The sequence below is a fragment of the Diaphorina citri genome, unplaced genomic scaffold (assembly GCF_000475195.1).
Source record: "Diaphorina citri unplaced genomic scaffold, Diaci psyllid genome assembly version 1.1 scaffold1051, whole genome shotgun sequence".
NCBI classification, from domain to species: Eukaryota; Metazoa; Arthropoda; class Insecta; order Hemiptera; family Psyllidae; genus Diaphorina; species Diaphorina citri.
In genome coordinates, this window is record NW_007378480.1 from 35,567 (window position 1) to 52,530 (window position 16,964).

General features: G+C 41.4%; 2 protein-coding genes across 2 annotated transcripts in view; one reads left to right on the forward strand and one right to left on the reverse strand.

The window, feature by feature from the left end:
* Window positions 1-4,168: 4,168 nt before the first annotated feature.
* Window positions 4,169-14,629, reverse strand: LOC103513945 (solute carrier family 45 member 4-like). The gene is made up of 14 exons (XM_026827031.1): window positions 14,621-14,629; window positions 13,852-13,882; window positions 12,709-12,957; window positions 11,935-12,036; window positions 11,467-11,606; window positions 11,286-11,400; window positions 10,891-11,030; window positions 10,300-10,395; window positions 9,694-9,804; window positions 9,177-9,338; window positions 8,583-8,713; window positions 8,072-8,140; window positions 7,291-7,302; window positions 4,169-4,596 (listed from the first exon to the last, which is right to left on the reverse strand). The coding sequence occupies exons 1-14, from the start codon at window positions 14,627-14,629 to the stop codon at window positions 4,302-4,304; spliced, it is 1,662 nt and encodes a 553-aa protein (XP_026682832.1). The 3' UTR covers window positions 4,169-4,301.
* LOC103513947 overlaps window positions 14,583-16,964 on the forward strand; it is a 7,855-nt gene continuing 5,473 nt past the window's right edge. Inside the window, exons 1-3 of the mRNA XM_026827032.1 lie at window positions 14,583-14,821; window positions 15,134-15,236; window positions 15,445-15,619. Of these exons, the coding sequence (XP_026682833.1) occupies window positions 14,631-14,821; window positions 15,134-15,236; window positions 15,445-15,619 (469 nt within the window). The 5' untranslated portion in view covers window positions 14,583-14,630. The remainder of the gene's footprint in view (window positions 14,822-15,133; window positions 15,237-15,444; window positions 15,620-16,964) is intronic.

Consider the following 16,964-nt stretch of genomic DNA (forward strand, 5'->3'; position numbering starts at 1 on the left):
CTTTTAATGTTTCCTAATATGTAACTACCAATATAATGTTTAAGTCACCCATCCATTTATTGGCCTTGCTCGGCGTAGTTTAACATAGATGACGCTAAAACCGGTCTTAAATTAACGACTGAAGTGTTATCTAAAAAAATTTTATGACTTGACTTGGACTCGAACCACCAACCTCCAGATCCAGAGTCCACCGTGCTAACCACTACACCACTGAGGTTGGTTCAATCTACTTACCACATTGCAGGCGTGGTAGTGAGCCACTATCAGATAGGGCATTGTAAACAGAGTGGAATACATCACTCCTGCTGTCCAGGAAAACAGGATGACTCCGAACTTACTCTTGGTGAGTGACCATTTTCGTGATCCTGGTAAAAAGACCTTTAATTTGATATAAAGGTCGACCAGGTTTGGATAAGTCCTTCTATGGGGACAGACTGATAGACAGACACCGAAGCGAATACAATAGTCCGTCCCTTATACCTTTTTTTATTACTATTGTAATAATAAAGGAAGGATGGACTAAAAATTGACCGAACCGAAAGAAAAGCAGTTTGAGAAAAACCAAAAAAATAGGAGCGTTCCTCTAATGGAGGAGTTGCAAGTGGGAAAAATTATAAATAAATGGTCGATTCCTATGTAAAAAGTTGGGAAAAATCCAAATCTGAGGTCAAAACTCCGAAAAAACAACTGTAAAAAGCGGCAAAGGTAAAAAAAAAAAAAAAAAAAAAAAAAAAAAAAAACCGCGGCACCAAGGCACCATGCGTTTCAGAGAATTAAGATTGGGTTTAATTTGAAATCGAGAGACAAGAAGAGATAATCGTCCCTGTTGGGAATCGAACCCAGTGACCTCAAAACCGGGAAATGGGCCGGAAGAAACTGATGGCGACAGATCGTGTTTTTCCGTGATATTTCGTTTACAACCACGAGTACTTACACGATAGGTTGCCATGGAAACGCAGGGACAGAAACGTAAACAAACAAAATGACTTGGATTCTTGGAAATATTTTATTCAAATTCATCCTTGCTTGAAAAAGTTAGAAACTTTGGTAGTAGTATTTTGTATTTTCGCCGGTAGAAAACCTACCTAGATTATTATTTATTTTGTTCTTGACAATAGATATAGATAGTTAATAAATAAATATCTCATAAAATATCGGTTTTTCTCGTGAGTGCTGTTTTTCATTTCTTCAAAGTTCAATAACTTATTCAAAGCCGGCTATTCCTATTGTTCAAACCAGCATTTCCTGTTGAAACCCTTTATCGATGCCATTGAAGCCATTGAAAGCCCCGATTTGAAAGAACTTTCATCAATCGTCAAGAATTCAAGTTTCATTTATCCAGCCCCCAAGTTCCAAAAGATGCCTTTGTTTTCCAACAAGTTCATCCCAAAAGCCATCCCTCCCCGGAAGATTACCAAAGACCAAACTCAGTCACCAAACCAGGAGATCAAATTCAATATGGCGGACCCCATATGTGTGCATCTGGGAAATATGAAGGCGCACTTTCATAATGGTCGCTGGATAGCAGGTGAGAGCGCCTTAGCAAAGTAGGCAACACGCTTTGCATTATGCGTCACCTAAGCCAGTGTTTCTTAATATTTATAGAGGTTTTATTTTCTCGTTAAACCAGGTTTTTGGCCCGAAAATGAAGGGGATTTGAAAATTTCTTGTTTATCCAGGTTTCTCATTTATCCAGGTTCGACTGTACCTATTATTAAAGCCAAGGGCATCTTTAAAGGTGCGGAAACCTACTAAATTGATTAAATGCTTAACTACGTACACAAAATTTTGTCTCGCTGGAGGACGTAAAACTGAGACAAAACCAGCCCTGTCAAGCCACAGACAATAACACTGGCTCTTTTGAGGGTACCTGAATGGGACTATGGTCAAGTCCGTCTCAGGAAGTAGGGTACAACGACATAATTATGTACCTGAATATCCCTCATCAGACCCCTACGATTTAGGGGCCCTGAACTAACTCTCTGGCCTTGATGACACCTCTTGGTATCCTCTCAATGGGATAGTAATAGTAGATGAACTCACAGATTTTCTCTGGAATAAACCTGAGTGTGCCGACTCTTTAGAGGTGCTACAGGTGAATTTTAGAGAAACTGGGGAGGTTGAAATATACCAGTGAGGGTACTTCTAGGTTACATCAAGGCCTTGGGATAACAGACCTATCAAACCCCTCATTAGACCCCTTCAGTTCGGGGGCCCCAAGTAGCTCTCTGGCCTAGGCACCTCTTGGTATCCTCTTAATGGGATAGTAGATGAACTCACAGATTTTCTCTGGAATAAACCTGAGTGTGCAGACTCTTTAGAGGTGCTACAGGTGAATTTTAGAGAAACTGGGGAGGTTGAAATATACCAATGAGGGTACTTCTAGGTTCCATCAAGGCCAGGGTATAGCAGCTTGGGCAGGGGAAAAAATACTGGTCACAATAGATCTACAGAGGTCGCAGTGTTAATTGCATACTCTCTTGGGAGAGGAGCAACCAGTCCCATAATAAATAAAATAAAATTCTTTCACCTTGGATAAGGTTATTTCTGATGTCATGAGGAGAACGGTTGAAGCGTGCCGGAAAGCGCGCGAACGTCAAGAGCGGTTTCATGCATCCAAAGAGAAGTCATAAAAGAAGAGAGATATAAAATTGTTGCTCGTTGGACTTTTTTCTCCGTCGTAGAAAATGGTTGGATTTGAGATTTTGAACTGAAAGAAGAAAATTGTAATAAGAAAGGAAAAGCCTCGGGAAAGTAGGGAAATAGAAAGAAATAAAGTGTTAAAGGTAAGTTTCCTCTTTCCACATAGTTTGTACGAGATTTTCTGTGTATTTTACAATAAAGAAGTATACATTTTGTAGTGTTTTGAAATCCACAAAGTGTTCTCTGTTTTGAAGATCTCCATGGGAAAAGCTAGTTTTCAGTATCATTGAGAAGCAAAATAGCCCTTCCATAAGTCATTCTGGTTTGTAAAAATGACAAATACGTTACGGTCTAGTAACTTTGAACAGATTGTTATTTTGGAAGTTAACCCATTCGTAACTGCTAACTGCCAAGGTCTTATCGTAAAGAAATCGAAGAGAGAAGGAAGCTATCTGTTCCGAGAACGAACCTTATCTGTATAGGATAAAATCCGCCCAGGGAGGGAATCAAACCAGCGACCCGCCAAGCTAACTATGCTGGCCAACCCGACTAAATACTAAAAAGTCCTTTGTAATTTTCATCAATAGAAACTGTTCTCATCGAAAATAAACTCGCCAGTTCCTGGAATCGATCAGGCTGTCTACTGACTATGAATACACAAGCGGAACCGCGGAAATCACCAACACCTGGTCCAATCAATTGCCAAGTCGCTAAATTATCAGTATCACACATTGTAAGTGTACAATTGTATTGTCCCTGTATGTATAGTTTCTACGATGGACGTTGATGGAAATACATATAACAAGTATTTCGTGGAAATTGAAGAAAACTACCTAGGTACTAGGTATAAGCAAACTAGAGTCTCACTATTACGAATTCGCAGAGAAAAGAGTAAAAATGAAACTCAAACTTGGACACGCTAACACGCATGATGCCTGTTTGCCAATGCATTAATAAATTTATCTTAGTAGAATAGAAACCTCATGACTAGATATCTAGATGTTATCATTATTTACAATTTTTCTTTATTGTCTAGAACAGCAAGAGAGGATGAAAACAATTAAAGTAGAGGCAATAACAATTAATAAAAACCTAATTACTATTAAGTACCTGGGGGTAATTAACGGAGGAATGTGGAATGTTATGCAAGACTCAATCAAACTGATGGTCATTACTTTAGTCCGGGAGATGGCGTTAATTTTGCAAGCGTTACTTTAGTCCGGGAGCTGGTGTAATATTTATGACCATTATATTAGTCCGGGAGCTAGTGTTTCATTTAGAACCATTTTACAATTGAGTGTTAGTTTAGAATTTAGTTTTAGTTTAGATTAGTACGTAGCCTTAACATTGTACCACATACAATTGTATATTTGTACAAATAAAAATTGATTGATTGATTGATTGATTGATTGATTGATTGAGTGTCGAAAATCCAACTGTGGGTTTCTATCATTTTCATTTGTGGATTTGGGACGAGTTTTCTTTTAAGTTTTCATGCATTAATTACCTATTTTATTTAGTATATTTACTGTTATTTCTCATTTTCGTTCATTTTTTTAGGCGGGCCTTCGCGGGACGCGGGTTGGACAAGCCTGCCCTAGGTGGTAAGTTTGGGCATTAGTAGCCGGCCAAACAGGCTCCCCAAGAATGCATCCGATTCACAGGTCCAAATAAAGAACTTTGGTCGCGGTCAGAGCACCACAGAAGGCGAGAGATGAGGCCACCACGACCACCACTGTGGTAGTTCCGGCCACCGAGATGATAGTGCCGAGGCAGAGAGATAGAGAGAACTGAGCTAGAAACACCATGGCTTGGACAATGGCCAGGTCTGTGCCCAGACCTCGTATCTGAGTGGAGGGGAGAGGGTCACCCTCCGGTGAAATCTCGAACTGAAATGAGAGGAATAGAAAGGAGTAAAGAGTGAAGAGTGAGTGAGTTATGAAAAGAACTACTCTTTTCAGTGAACTGCTCAGTCAGTAAGTCAGATCTTAGCTCCTTATAACCTATAAGGTTATTGAATTTTTACAACTCCCTATTAAATTTGTAGTAGCTTAACCCAACTTAGGGCTGTTCGCCCCCACACCTAAGCCTCGGAGTGGGCTTTTTGTGTATCGTACAACTCCCTATAATTAAAGAGTGAGTATCACCTTTTAGTAGGTATTCTTTTTAGTGGACTACCTACTCAGTCAATGAGTCAGATCCGAAAATACTTAACTCAAACTGCCTTAACTGCCTATAGGTATAGAGAGGGGTAGGAAGTTGGGGTCTGAATTATGGGTCCACTAAAAAGAGTAGTAACGGTTGTAGAAAAAAAAATCATAATTATGTTGAACGGTTTTGACAAATGCCATCAAAATCGGACCGAATATTCCAGAAAGAAAGAAAAAAAAATCAAACTAAAAAGAAATTTGTCAACTTTGTGAAGTTCCATATGAGTTAAGATGAAATGATTAGGTACTGATACTCTTCATCCGAGGGAAGTACCTATTGGTTATCCTTTCATCTTAAGAAAATTGTCAATCTAAAATCTTATAACTCACTTTTCGTTCAATCTAAAAGGAATTTTAATCGTGTTGAGCATTAAATGCTTATCACAAATGTCCTTCCTCGCTTGATAAACTACGCTGCTTTAGTCGCGGTCAGAGCACCACAGAAGGCGAGAGATGAGGCCACCACGACCACCACTGTGGTAGTTCCGGCCACCGAGATGATAGTTCCGAGGCAGAGTGATAGAGAGAACTGAGCTAGAAACACCATGGCTTGGACAATAGCCAGGTCTGTGCCCAGACCTCGAATCTGAGTGGAGGGGAGAGGGTCACCCTCCGGTGAAATCTCGAACTGAAATGAGATAGAGATGTGTAGAGTGAGTGAGTTATGAAAAGAACTGCTCTTTTCAGTGAACTACTCAGTCAGTAAGTCAGATCCCAGCTCCTTATAACCTATAAGGTTATTAAATTTTTACAACTCCCTATTAAATTCGTAGTAGCTTAACTCATCCTTTAGGGCTGTTCGCCTCCACACCTAAGCCTTGGAGTGCGCTTTTGTGTATGGTATAACTCTCTATAATTAAAGAGTAAGTATCACCTTTTAGTATTCTTTTTAGTGTACTACCTACTCAGTCAATGAGTCAGATCCGAAAACACTTAACTCAAACTGCCTATATGGTACCTATAGAGAGGGGTATGAAGTTGGGGTCTGAATTATGGGTCCACTAAAAAGAGTAGTAACGGTTGTAGAAAAAAAAAATCATAATTATGTTGAACGGTTTTGACAAATGCCATCAAAAGCGGATCGAATATTCCAGGAAAAAAAAAAAAAAGAAAGAAAGAAATTTGTCAACATCTTGATGGAAGACTCAGTAACTTTGTGAAGTTCCATATGAGTTAAGATGAAATGATTAGGTACTGATACTCTTCATCCGAGGGAAGTACCTATTAGTTATCATTTCATCTTAAGAAAATTGTCAATCTAATATCTTATAACTCACTTTTCGTTCAATCTAAAAGGAATTTTAATCGTGTTGAGCATTAAATGCTGATCACAAATGTCCTTCCTCGCTTGATAAAGTACTCTTCATCCGAGGGAAGTATTAGTTATCATTTCATCTTAAGAAAATTGTCAATCAAAAATCTTATAACTCACTTTTCGTTCAATGTAAAAGGAATTTTAATCGTGTTGAGCATTAAATGCTTATCACAAATGTCCTTCCTCGCTTGATAAACTACGCTAAATTTAATGACCTGACTTGGACTCGAACCATCAACCACCAGATCCAGAGTCCACCGTGCTAACCACTACACTTTTTCTTTTACAACCTAGAACCCTCGATTTTGAACAATGTCATCTTTAAATAAAGCTCGACATCCCAATAGATCACCAGAGTTAAGTAGGTAACGTGAATGCAACGAAGATAAGCAACGTTGAGCGTGATTGGGTTTCCAAATGAGACACCATCTGGTCAATCGTGTGCTCCAGACTTTCTCTGCCCCACTTGGGCCGGGTGAGGTTAATGTGAGGGGGGCGGCTTGTCGCGGAATGGTGGGTAAAACGAAACCTCCTTCATAAAAAAATGCTGTATTCTGATTGGTTGATAGACTTGATAGTTAATTATTTCGTAAAATCTGGTACCGGCCCTTAATCGGTTAAACATTAAACGTGTTTTATGTCCAATCTTATCACTGAGAGTTAACACAGTGTCAAGGGTTTTCTTAAACATCACCCATTTGATTTACACAGGCCAGTATTTCTTAAACTCTTTTTTTCCGTTAGGCGATTTAACCTTAAACTCTGGATTGACTGAACTGAAAACTCTAGGACACTCTAGGTCAGGGTTGTCCAACCTATATCCCATCAGGATAAAATCCGCCCCGGGCGGGAATCGAACCCGCGGCCTAGCGCTTACAAGGCAAACGCACTACCAACTAAGCTAAATAGGCTGGCGAGGAGATTTTTCCTTGGCCCAATAATAAGGGTTGAAGTAAGAAAGACATCCATTAGCCAATCGTAAAAAATAACTGCACACCAGAAATGAATGAAGAAATGCCAGCCAGAAATGAAGAAATGAATCTTTTTTCACTAACGGGGAAAGGCAAGAAGCTGAAGAAAACTTTATACCTAAATGTTTCGGACGTACTTTTTGCGCGCTACCTGACCTTATGTCTTACCTTTGATAGTGATATCCAGTAGATAGGCCCGGGCCGGACTCTGACTAGCATCCGCGGAGAAATCCAACAGCACCGTCCCCAGAATAGTGAAGAATATCCCCCACGGATGTGGATAGTCAGCATCTGATATGACCTCCCCTGGATGTACTATATCCGTGCCTGATACTAATGTAGTGTTGAGATCCAGGGATGGATAATAGTCACCTAGGAGATGTCCTATATCCTTGCCATTAGGTACTAGGATCAGACCTGAGGATTATATTATTAGATTAGTGATATCCATGCCTGATACTAGAGTAGTGTTGAGATCCAGGGATGGATAATAGTCACCTAGGAGATGTCCTATATCCTTGCCATTAGGTACAAGGATCAGACCTGAGGATTATATTATTAGATTAGTGATATCCGTGCCTGATACTAGAGTAGTGTTGAGATCCAGGGATGGATAATAGTCCCCTAGGAGATGGCCTATATCCTTGCCATTAGGTACTAGGATCAGACCTGAAGAGGGATTTTAATTTTGTGATACATATACAGTCGAACCTGGATAAACGAGAACCCAAGGGACTAGGTCATTTTTCTCGTTTAAAGAGGTTTCTCGTTTAAAGAGGTTTCATATAACTTTTTCTCGTTTATAGAGGTTATTAGTAGAGTCGAAGCTACAAGTGTAATTCAAAATTCAAAACTTATCGTCCCGAAATCGAAGAGAGAAGGAAGACAGGATAGGAGAAAGCCAGCGGTTCCGAGAACGAACATTATCCCACTTGGTGAGTGCCATGAGCATCATACCTGTCGAATAGAACAGGAGACCTCCCACGTACACGTTCTTGGCTCTGGAATAAATCGGGAACACGGGAAAAGAAAAATATTAAGGGACAAATTATAGAAGGGTAAACATATTAAGGGAGATTTCAGAGAAGAATAAAAAAAGAAGAAGAATGTATAAGGGATCTGGCCCAAAGGACCAAAATGTAAGATATCTGGCCTGAAGGACCACATTTATGAATATCCGGCCCGAAGGACCAAAACTATGAATATGTGGCCCAATTATGAATATTCGACCCGACGGACCATAATTATTAATATCCGGATCAAAGAAACAAAATAAGGGATTTCCAAATACAATAAATAAGCTTTTATTTTGTAGATTAGATTGTGTCTAATCTACAAAATACATAATAGCTTATTTATTCTATTCGGAAACTTTTCCCCGTTTTTTAAGATCTGAAATTTTAGCCCTTTATTTTCATCCAGTGAATCAGTGTCTATACTCACCTAAATCTCTGGATCAACTTATCAATGATGGTAGAATAGCAAGCACACGACAAAGAATACATGCTCATACCCCAACATCCGAACCTGACTCCCTCTTCGTACAAAGCGTGAGATTCCGACTCGGGAGGTGCCTGCAAGGGTTAAATTGAAAAATTGACGATATAAATAATCGTTGGCAAAAACGGATCGCACAAAATAAAAATCCGTGGCCTTGTGGGTATCACACTAGGCTTGAACGCCGAAAGTTCCGGGTTCGATTCCCGGTCAAGTCCAATTTTTTTCGGCTACGAGTTTTGAGTTCGGGGTGCACTTAGCCTCGTGAAAACAATTGAGTAGCTACTTTGACTAATTTAGTTAATTTTGTCTGTTTCTTTCACCATAACTCTCGAATGCTTCATCTTATCCGATTTGGATAAAATTTGGTGAAAATGTTCAACACATAAAGAAAATTCCCTTTTGTGCCCAATCGACTACATAAAAGTCATAGTGCTCCTAGTAGGTTCCCTAAGTGATTCCTAAAGTTAAACAACAGTTCTATTATGGAGCTTCTCAAAGTTACTGAGTCTTCCATAGAGTCTTCCACAGTTCTATTACCATAGGATCTCCTCCAAACACAGACTCGCCTACAAAGTCGGTAAAGTAGAGTGAGTAGCAAACATGTGCCATCCAGCAGAACAGATTGGTGGCACACAGGACGCGTAGGGAGTAGGGCAGCTGGAATATGGACACTATGTACTGCTTCAGACTAGGAGGTGCCTGAAAGAAAAGAGAAAGGAAAAAGATAACATGAAATTCCTACCACATATCTGCAGCCAGTCTGTGGAATTCTCTTCCTGGAGACATAAGAGACTCACTAAGTCTAGGGCAATTCAAAACTTCCCTGGTGAGGCACCTCAAAGAACAGCCCACATTGTGAGCATATCTCTTTCTCTTTTTCTTCTCTCTCTCTCTCTCTCTCTCTCTCTCTCTCTCTCTCTCTCTCTCGCGGAAAGTATTTTTCTGCGATAGTCAATGGTCTCGGCAAGGTTCAATGGTCTGTGGTCGCCGTTCGGTTGTGGCCGCGCACTAAGCATAAAGCGTCTACCTCCAAAATGTAAATGACTCTACCTACCTCTTCTACGTCAGGCAGTATTATATCAGGAGGTATTGGAGGTTTGAATTTCCTTCCTTCCACCTCTTTTGGCACTCCTGATGGCTTGGGTACGCCTGATGTGCTGCCGTTCTGAAAAGAAAGTAGAAAACAGATATCGAATATCGGACTCGTTTAAATTTATGCTCAGGAGGTTGGAAACTTGGAAGGTTTTCTGTATTTAATTTATTAAGTTTCCATTTATTATTTGTTCGACATAACTCTCAGAACATACATTTTTTTTATAAATGGTATACCCATCCCTATAAGCAGAGCTTGTGTTACGGATGGGGAAGCTATATTAGGTATTTTTTAAAGAGGTTTGATAGAGGGAACTATAACTGTTAAGGTTTTATCGTCCCGAATGCGAAGAGAGGAGGAAGACAGGATAGAAAAAAGCCAGCCGTTCCGAGAATGAACATTATCCGTTCAGGATAAAATCCGCCCCGGGCGGGAATCGAACCCGCGACCTAGCGCTTGCAAGGCAAACGTGCTACCAACCAAGCTAACTAGGCTGGCTTGGAGACAATAGTGACTGGAGTATTAAGGTATAGGTGCCTACTTCCCTGAGAGAAACTAGTTTCTTACCTGGGAGAAACTAGTTTCTTCCACTTCATCAGGTTTCAATGTCCCGTAGGATCCATCTTCTGGTTTAATCTTGGAATTTTCTTTCAAATCTTCTTTCTGTGAATCAAAAATGCAGAGAAAATAATTGATTTTTTAAAGGGGTTTGACAGAAAGAACTTTGACCGCTAAGGTCTTAAAGTCCCGAAATAGAAGAGAGAAGAAAGATAGGATAGGGGTGTAGGAGAAAGCCAGCCGTTCCGAGAACGAACATTATCCCCGGACGGGAGAATTGAACCCGCGGCCTAGCACATACCGGGCTGATGCGGTGCTCAATTTTCTTTCAAATCTTCTTTCTGTGAATCAAAAATGCAGAGAAAATAATTGATTTTTTAAAGGGGTTTGACAGAAAGAACTTTGACTGCTAAGGTCTTAAAGTCCCGAAATAGAAGAGAGAAGAAAGATAGGATAGGAGAAAGCCAGCAGTTCCGAGAACGAACATTATCCCCAGACGGGAGAATTGAACCCGCGGTCTAGCACCTAGCACATACCGGGCTGATGCGGTGCTGCGATCAGCAAATTCAGTTAGGTACCTAATTCAGATCATAATCTTACCAGATCGGCAAAACCAATCCCCTTCTCTATCTCATCCAGGGGCAATTCAGGGAATGCAGTCAAAGTGGCACTCACACAGATAACAAACAGGACTGTAATAACCGTGAATACCGCCCTGACATGACCCCCTAACATCTCCCCTGTAACAAATTGACGAATAAATCATCGATTAAAGGAAAAGTAACTCGGGTAACTCCTCAATATTGTCCTTACGAGGCTGAGTGCACCCCGAACTCTAAACACAGAGCCGAAAAAATCCCCGACACCGCTGGGAATCGAACCCGGTACCTCCAGCGTGCAAGCCTAGTGTGATACCCACTTGGCCATCATGGAGGCCTACTAAGTAAGTAAGAAAGTTCAAACATATAAATGGAATTAAGTTAGTTTATTCTTACCTATGAAGGTGTTATCCCAATCTATACCACCGAGAGCATACCCCATGAATCCACCTAGTCCTGCCATGATAGTAAACGTACTCAACCCCCTGGCATGGTCATCTGGAATGAGAACAAATTAAGTATGCGGTGCTCCGATCAGCAAATTCAGTTAGGTACCTAATTCAGATCATAATCTTACCAGATCGGCAAAACCAATCCCCTTCTCTATCTCATCCAGGGGCAATTCAGGGAATGCAGTCAAAGTGGCACTCACACAGATAACAAACAGGACTGTAATAACCGTGAATACCGCCCGGACATGACCCCCTAACATTTCCCCTGTAACAAATAACAAACAGGAATGTAATAACTGTGAACACGGCCTGACATGACCCCCTAACATCTCCCCTGTAACAAATTGACAAATAAATCATCGATTAAAGGAAAAGTAACTCGGGTAACTCCTCAATATTGTCCTTACGAGGCTGAGTGCACCCCGAACTCTAAACATAGAGCCGAAAAAATCCCCGACACCGCTGGGAATCGAACCCGGTACCTCCAGCGTGCAAGCCTAGTGTGATACCCACTTAGCCATCATGGAGGCCTACTGAGTAAGGAAGAAAGTTCAAACATAGGTATAAATGGAATTAAGTTAGTTTATTCTTACCTATAAATGTGTTATCCCAATCTATACCACCGAGAGCATACCCCATGAATCCACCTAATCCCGCCATGATAGTAAACGTACTCAACCCCCTGGCATGGTCATCTGGAATGACAACAAATTAAGTAAGTAGGTAAAGGTACTTTAACCAACAAAAAATAAGTAAGGAACCAGAAAGCATTCCTGCAAGAAGAAAATTACCCGGCAGGTTTGACAGAGGGAACTTTAACTGCTATGGTCTTATCGTCCCGAAATCGAGGAGAGAAGGAAGACAGGATAGGAGAAAGCCAGCCGTTCCGAGAACGAACATTATCCCATCAGGATAAAATCCGCCCCGGGCGGGAATCGAACCCGCGGCCTAGCGCTTACAAGGCAGATGCACTACCAACTAAGCTAAATAGGCTGGCGAGGAGACATTTTCCTTGGCCGAATAATAAGGGTTGAAGTAAGAAAGACCTCCATTAGCCAATCGTAAAAAATATCTGCACACCAGAAATGAATGAAGAAATGCCAGCCAGAAATGAAGAAATTAATCTTTTTTCACTAACGGGGAAAGGCAAAAAGCTGAAGAAAACTTTATACCTAAATGTTTCGGACGTACCTACTTTTTGCGCGCTACCTGACCTTATGTCTTACCTTTAGAAGATTAATTAATAAAGATAAAAGAAAAGTTTTGAAATAAAGAAAATTGTAATTTTTGTTTGTTTATTACTTGTTTATTCTTGTAAAATAAAACTACAGCTTTAGCTGTGAATTTGTTCAAATAAAATGTCTTACCTTTGATAGTGATATCCAGGAGATAGGCCCGAGCCGGACTCTGACTAGCATCCGCGGAGAAATCCAACAGCACCGTCCCCAGAATAGTGAAGAATATCCCCCAGGGATGTGGATAGTCAGCATCTGATATGACCTCCCCTGGATGTACTATATCCGTGCCTGATACTAATGTAGTGTTGAGATCCAGGGATGGATAATAGTCACCTAGGAGATGGCCTATATCCTTGCCATTAGGTACAAGGATCAGACCTGAGGATTATATTATTAGATTAGTGATATCCATGCCTGATACTAGAGTAGTGTTGAGATCCAGGGATGGATAGTAGTCCCCTAGGAGATGTCCTATATCCTTGCCATTAGGTACAAGGATCAGACCTGAGGATTATATTATTAGATTAGTGATATCCATGCCTGATACTAGAGTAGTGTTGAGATCCAGGGATGGATAGTAGTCCCCTAGGAGATGTCCTATATCCTTGCCATTAGGTACAAGGATCAGACCTGAGGATTATATTATTAGATTAGTGATATCCATGCCTGATACTAGAGTAGTGTTGAGATCCAGGGATGGATAGTAGTCCCCTAGGAGATGTCCTATATCCTTGCCATTAGGTACTAGGATCAGACCTGAAGAGGGATTTTAATTTTGTGATACATTATTAAAGCCAAGGGCATCTTTAAAGGTGCGGAAACCTACTAAATTGATTCAATGCTTAGCTACGTACACAAAAAGGTCACTTTGAGGTTCAGGTGTAGGGGCGAACAGCCTCAAAGGATGAGTAAAGCTTATACGAATCTACGATTCATGTAAAGATACACAGCTGGCTTAGTTAGCTTGAAAGGCAGCATGTCTGCCTTCTAAGCGCTGCGCTGGACCGCGAGATCGATTTAAACCGGGAGCGAACATTTTTCTAAACAGGTAAGGTTCGTTCTCGGAACGACTGGCTTTCTACAATCCTCTCCTCTTTTTATCTTCAATTTCGGCACCGTAAGACTTCGGTTGTTACACTTCCCAGACCTTAGCAGTAACAAACAGTTCCCTCAATCAAACCTCTTTAAACAAAGTTTGTTGTTGAGCTAAAGGGACTACAATATGCCCTATTTCGACAGCCGAAAATTAAATAATCCCCTTACTATACTTACCGAAGAACACCCCCAATGACAGCAAAGTTACCTACTCAAATATCCACCTCATGTTAAAGTCCACTAAGAGAGGGGTAGTAAGAAGAGGAGAGAAGGGGTAGTAAGAAGAGGAGAGAAGGGGAAAGGAGGAGGAAATGTGACGTCTTTTCTTCCTTCTCTTTATCCTCTTCCTCCTCCGTCAACTAAGTGATAAAAAATCAACTAATAAAGGGATAGTCAGAGGAGAAGGAATGCGATAAAAATAAAACAGCTTAGGAAGGGGAAGAAAAGCGGGATAGAGGGGAGGGAGAAAAGTGATAAAAAAACAGTTAACGAGTCAATAAAACAGGTAATTGAAACTTATTGGAAAAAGAAACAGAGGGGGGGGGGGGGGGGAGAGAGTGATACACATTGATATGGGGGACAAATAAAACAGAATTGTTTCTCCTTCTTCTCCATCTCTTTTCAATTTACCTCCTATTTCTTTTTAGTGTTCTCCTCCTCCCCTTCCTCCTCCTTGGATGAAAATTGGATGAAATTCGGAAATAATCGACGGTCGTCGACTATGTTTGGACTAGGGTTGCCAACCGTACGTTATTTCCCGGAACAATCCGTATTTTTGTTCCGGGTAAAAATCGGGAAATCCGTATTTTTTCACCATTTTGCTAGTTTGTACCGTAGGTAAAAGTTGGCAACCCTAGTGTGGACACACCTTGAGAAAAATAATATCTGACTTGCTTCTATTTCCAGGTTCCAACAGCTACTAGACCGGTCTAGTCGCGCCGCAGGCGACACTCATCATGGCCGAGAAGCTACACGAGTACCAGGGCTGGGCGGGTCGACTCCACGACTTGAAGGATCGAGTCAAGGATAGATGGGAGGCAGGAGCCGCCGGGGGTAGTGATCCGACCCGAACCTGGGATAGTATCTTACTCAACTGTTTGTCACGAGAGACGCCCGATGGCAAACCGGACTACTCGCATATCTATCGGTGAGTAAGTCAACGTATCCAGCGGTGAGTCAGACAACGTATCTGAACCTGGGATAGTATCTTACTCAACTGTTTGTCACGAGAGACGCCCGATGGCAAACCGGACTACTCGCATATCTATCGGTGAGTAAGACAACGTATCCAGCGGTGAGTTGGTCAACGCTTCTAACGCTGAAACTGATCCAGGACCACTGACTAGGTTATTATTGGACCTTAGAGGTAAAGAAAGAAGATTGGACCTTAGAGGTAACAGTCGAACCCGGGACCTTCTGCATGGCTAGCTAGTATTATTGGGCTAATTCTGTATTCCAGGAAGAAGACCCGGGCCGAGCTGTTTCGCATCTCAGCCGCTATCATGGGCATTGAATATTCCTACGCTGCCGAGACCGCATTTGTGTCCCCTACCCTACTCAAGATCGGGGTGGACCACGCCCACATGACCATGGTTTGGGGCCTCTCCCCCCTAGTGGGGTTCTGTTTGACCCCCATCTTGGGGTCGCTGTCCGATAGATGTCGGTGGAGTTTGGGTCGACGGAGGCCCTTCATATTGTTGCTGTCATTGGGGGTGTTCTTCGGTAAGTAACGCTGCCGAGACCGCATTTGTGTCCCCTACCCTACTCAAGATCGGGGTGGACCACGCCCACATGACCATGGTTTGGGGCCTTTCCCCTCTAGTGGGGTTCTGTTTGACCCCCATCTTGGGGTCGCTGTCAGATAGATGTCGCTGGAGTTTGGGGGGGGGGGGGGTTACCCTGTGTTTGGACTGTTTGGAGACAAGCTATCTGCCGCGCCGCCTAAGCCTGACAAGGGGACGGAAAAAGATAGCGCGTGATTGCCCAGATGGTGACCCATTTGGATATCAACCACGCGCAACATTCCAGTGATGGGAATTGGTAATACAATCAATGTGCTATCACCACTGCGCTGCGCTGATGGCTGCACTAAAAATTAATACATCTTTTTTTTAAGAGGTTTGACAGAGGGAACTCTAAAAGTTGGGGTAAAAGAACACTCAAATAAGCATCATTCAATAGGATAAGGAAAGTCGTGTGATGTTCACACCAGATTTTTTATGTGAGAAAATTGGTTAGATGGAAAGCTATAACGTTAAAGGTAAGAGGGAGAGAAAGGGAGAGAGAGAGAGGGAGAGGGGGGAAAGACAGAAAAAGAGAGGGGGAGAGAGGGAGAGGGAGAGAGGGAGAGGGAGAGGGAGGGAGGGAGAGAGGAAGGGAAAAGGAATGAGAAGGAGATATCACACCTGAGGTCTGTTACAGATTTTTCACAAGAACATAAAGAACAATTACTTGCTTTTTACACCAGGTGGGGAAATCACTTGTTTACTTTTACACCAGGTGGGAGAATCACTTGTTTACTTTTTACATCAGGTGGGAGAATCACTTGGTTACTTTTTCACACCAGGTGGGGGATTTTGTTTACTTTTTACACTAGCTGGGGTGAATTACTTTTTACTAAAGGTTATAGAATATAGAATTACCTACTTCTTTACTATGCCTAGCTGTTTACTTTTAGATTTGCCAACTGACAAACAACAAACAAAGTTTATAAGTTTGAGTTTTCCAGTTCGTTTGTTTGCCCTTTCCGCTTCTAGTGAGAACGGCTTATCAATTCAAATTCTACGAAATTTTATTTTTACTTTCTGTTACCTTTACCTACCTATAGTGTTCGGTATTTACTCTATTTAGCGGAACCTACTAGAGACAATCAGGCACCTACCTACTAATGAGACAGTATTGCAATCAATCCGAATTTTCCAAATTGGGAAATGGGTGTGGAAGTATCCGTTTTAGGATCCCCTAATTAAAAAAAAAAAAAAAAAAAATGCAGGGTAGCATTGGATAATCGATTCGGCATACGGATCTTATCGTAAAATATCTGTTTATCGTATAGGGATGCTATATGACATATAATATATGCATATACATCCGACCCGGGAGTATCATGGATGAAGGCTTTTTTGTAGACCACTTGTGGTGTGCTGGAAAGATATGCCTAGTTTGTGGTAGCTGTGTATTAATACGGCCTGACATTTATTAGCGTTTTGAGGGGGTTTTTTGGAATAAAAGTGTTTTAATAAAAGAATCTGTGTTTCGTAATTACTTTGTCGGTACAGGAATTTGGTCCC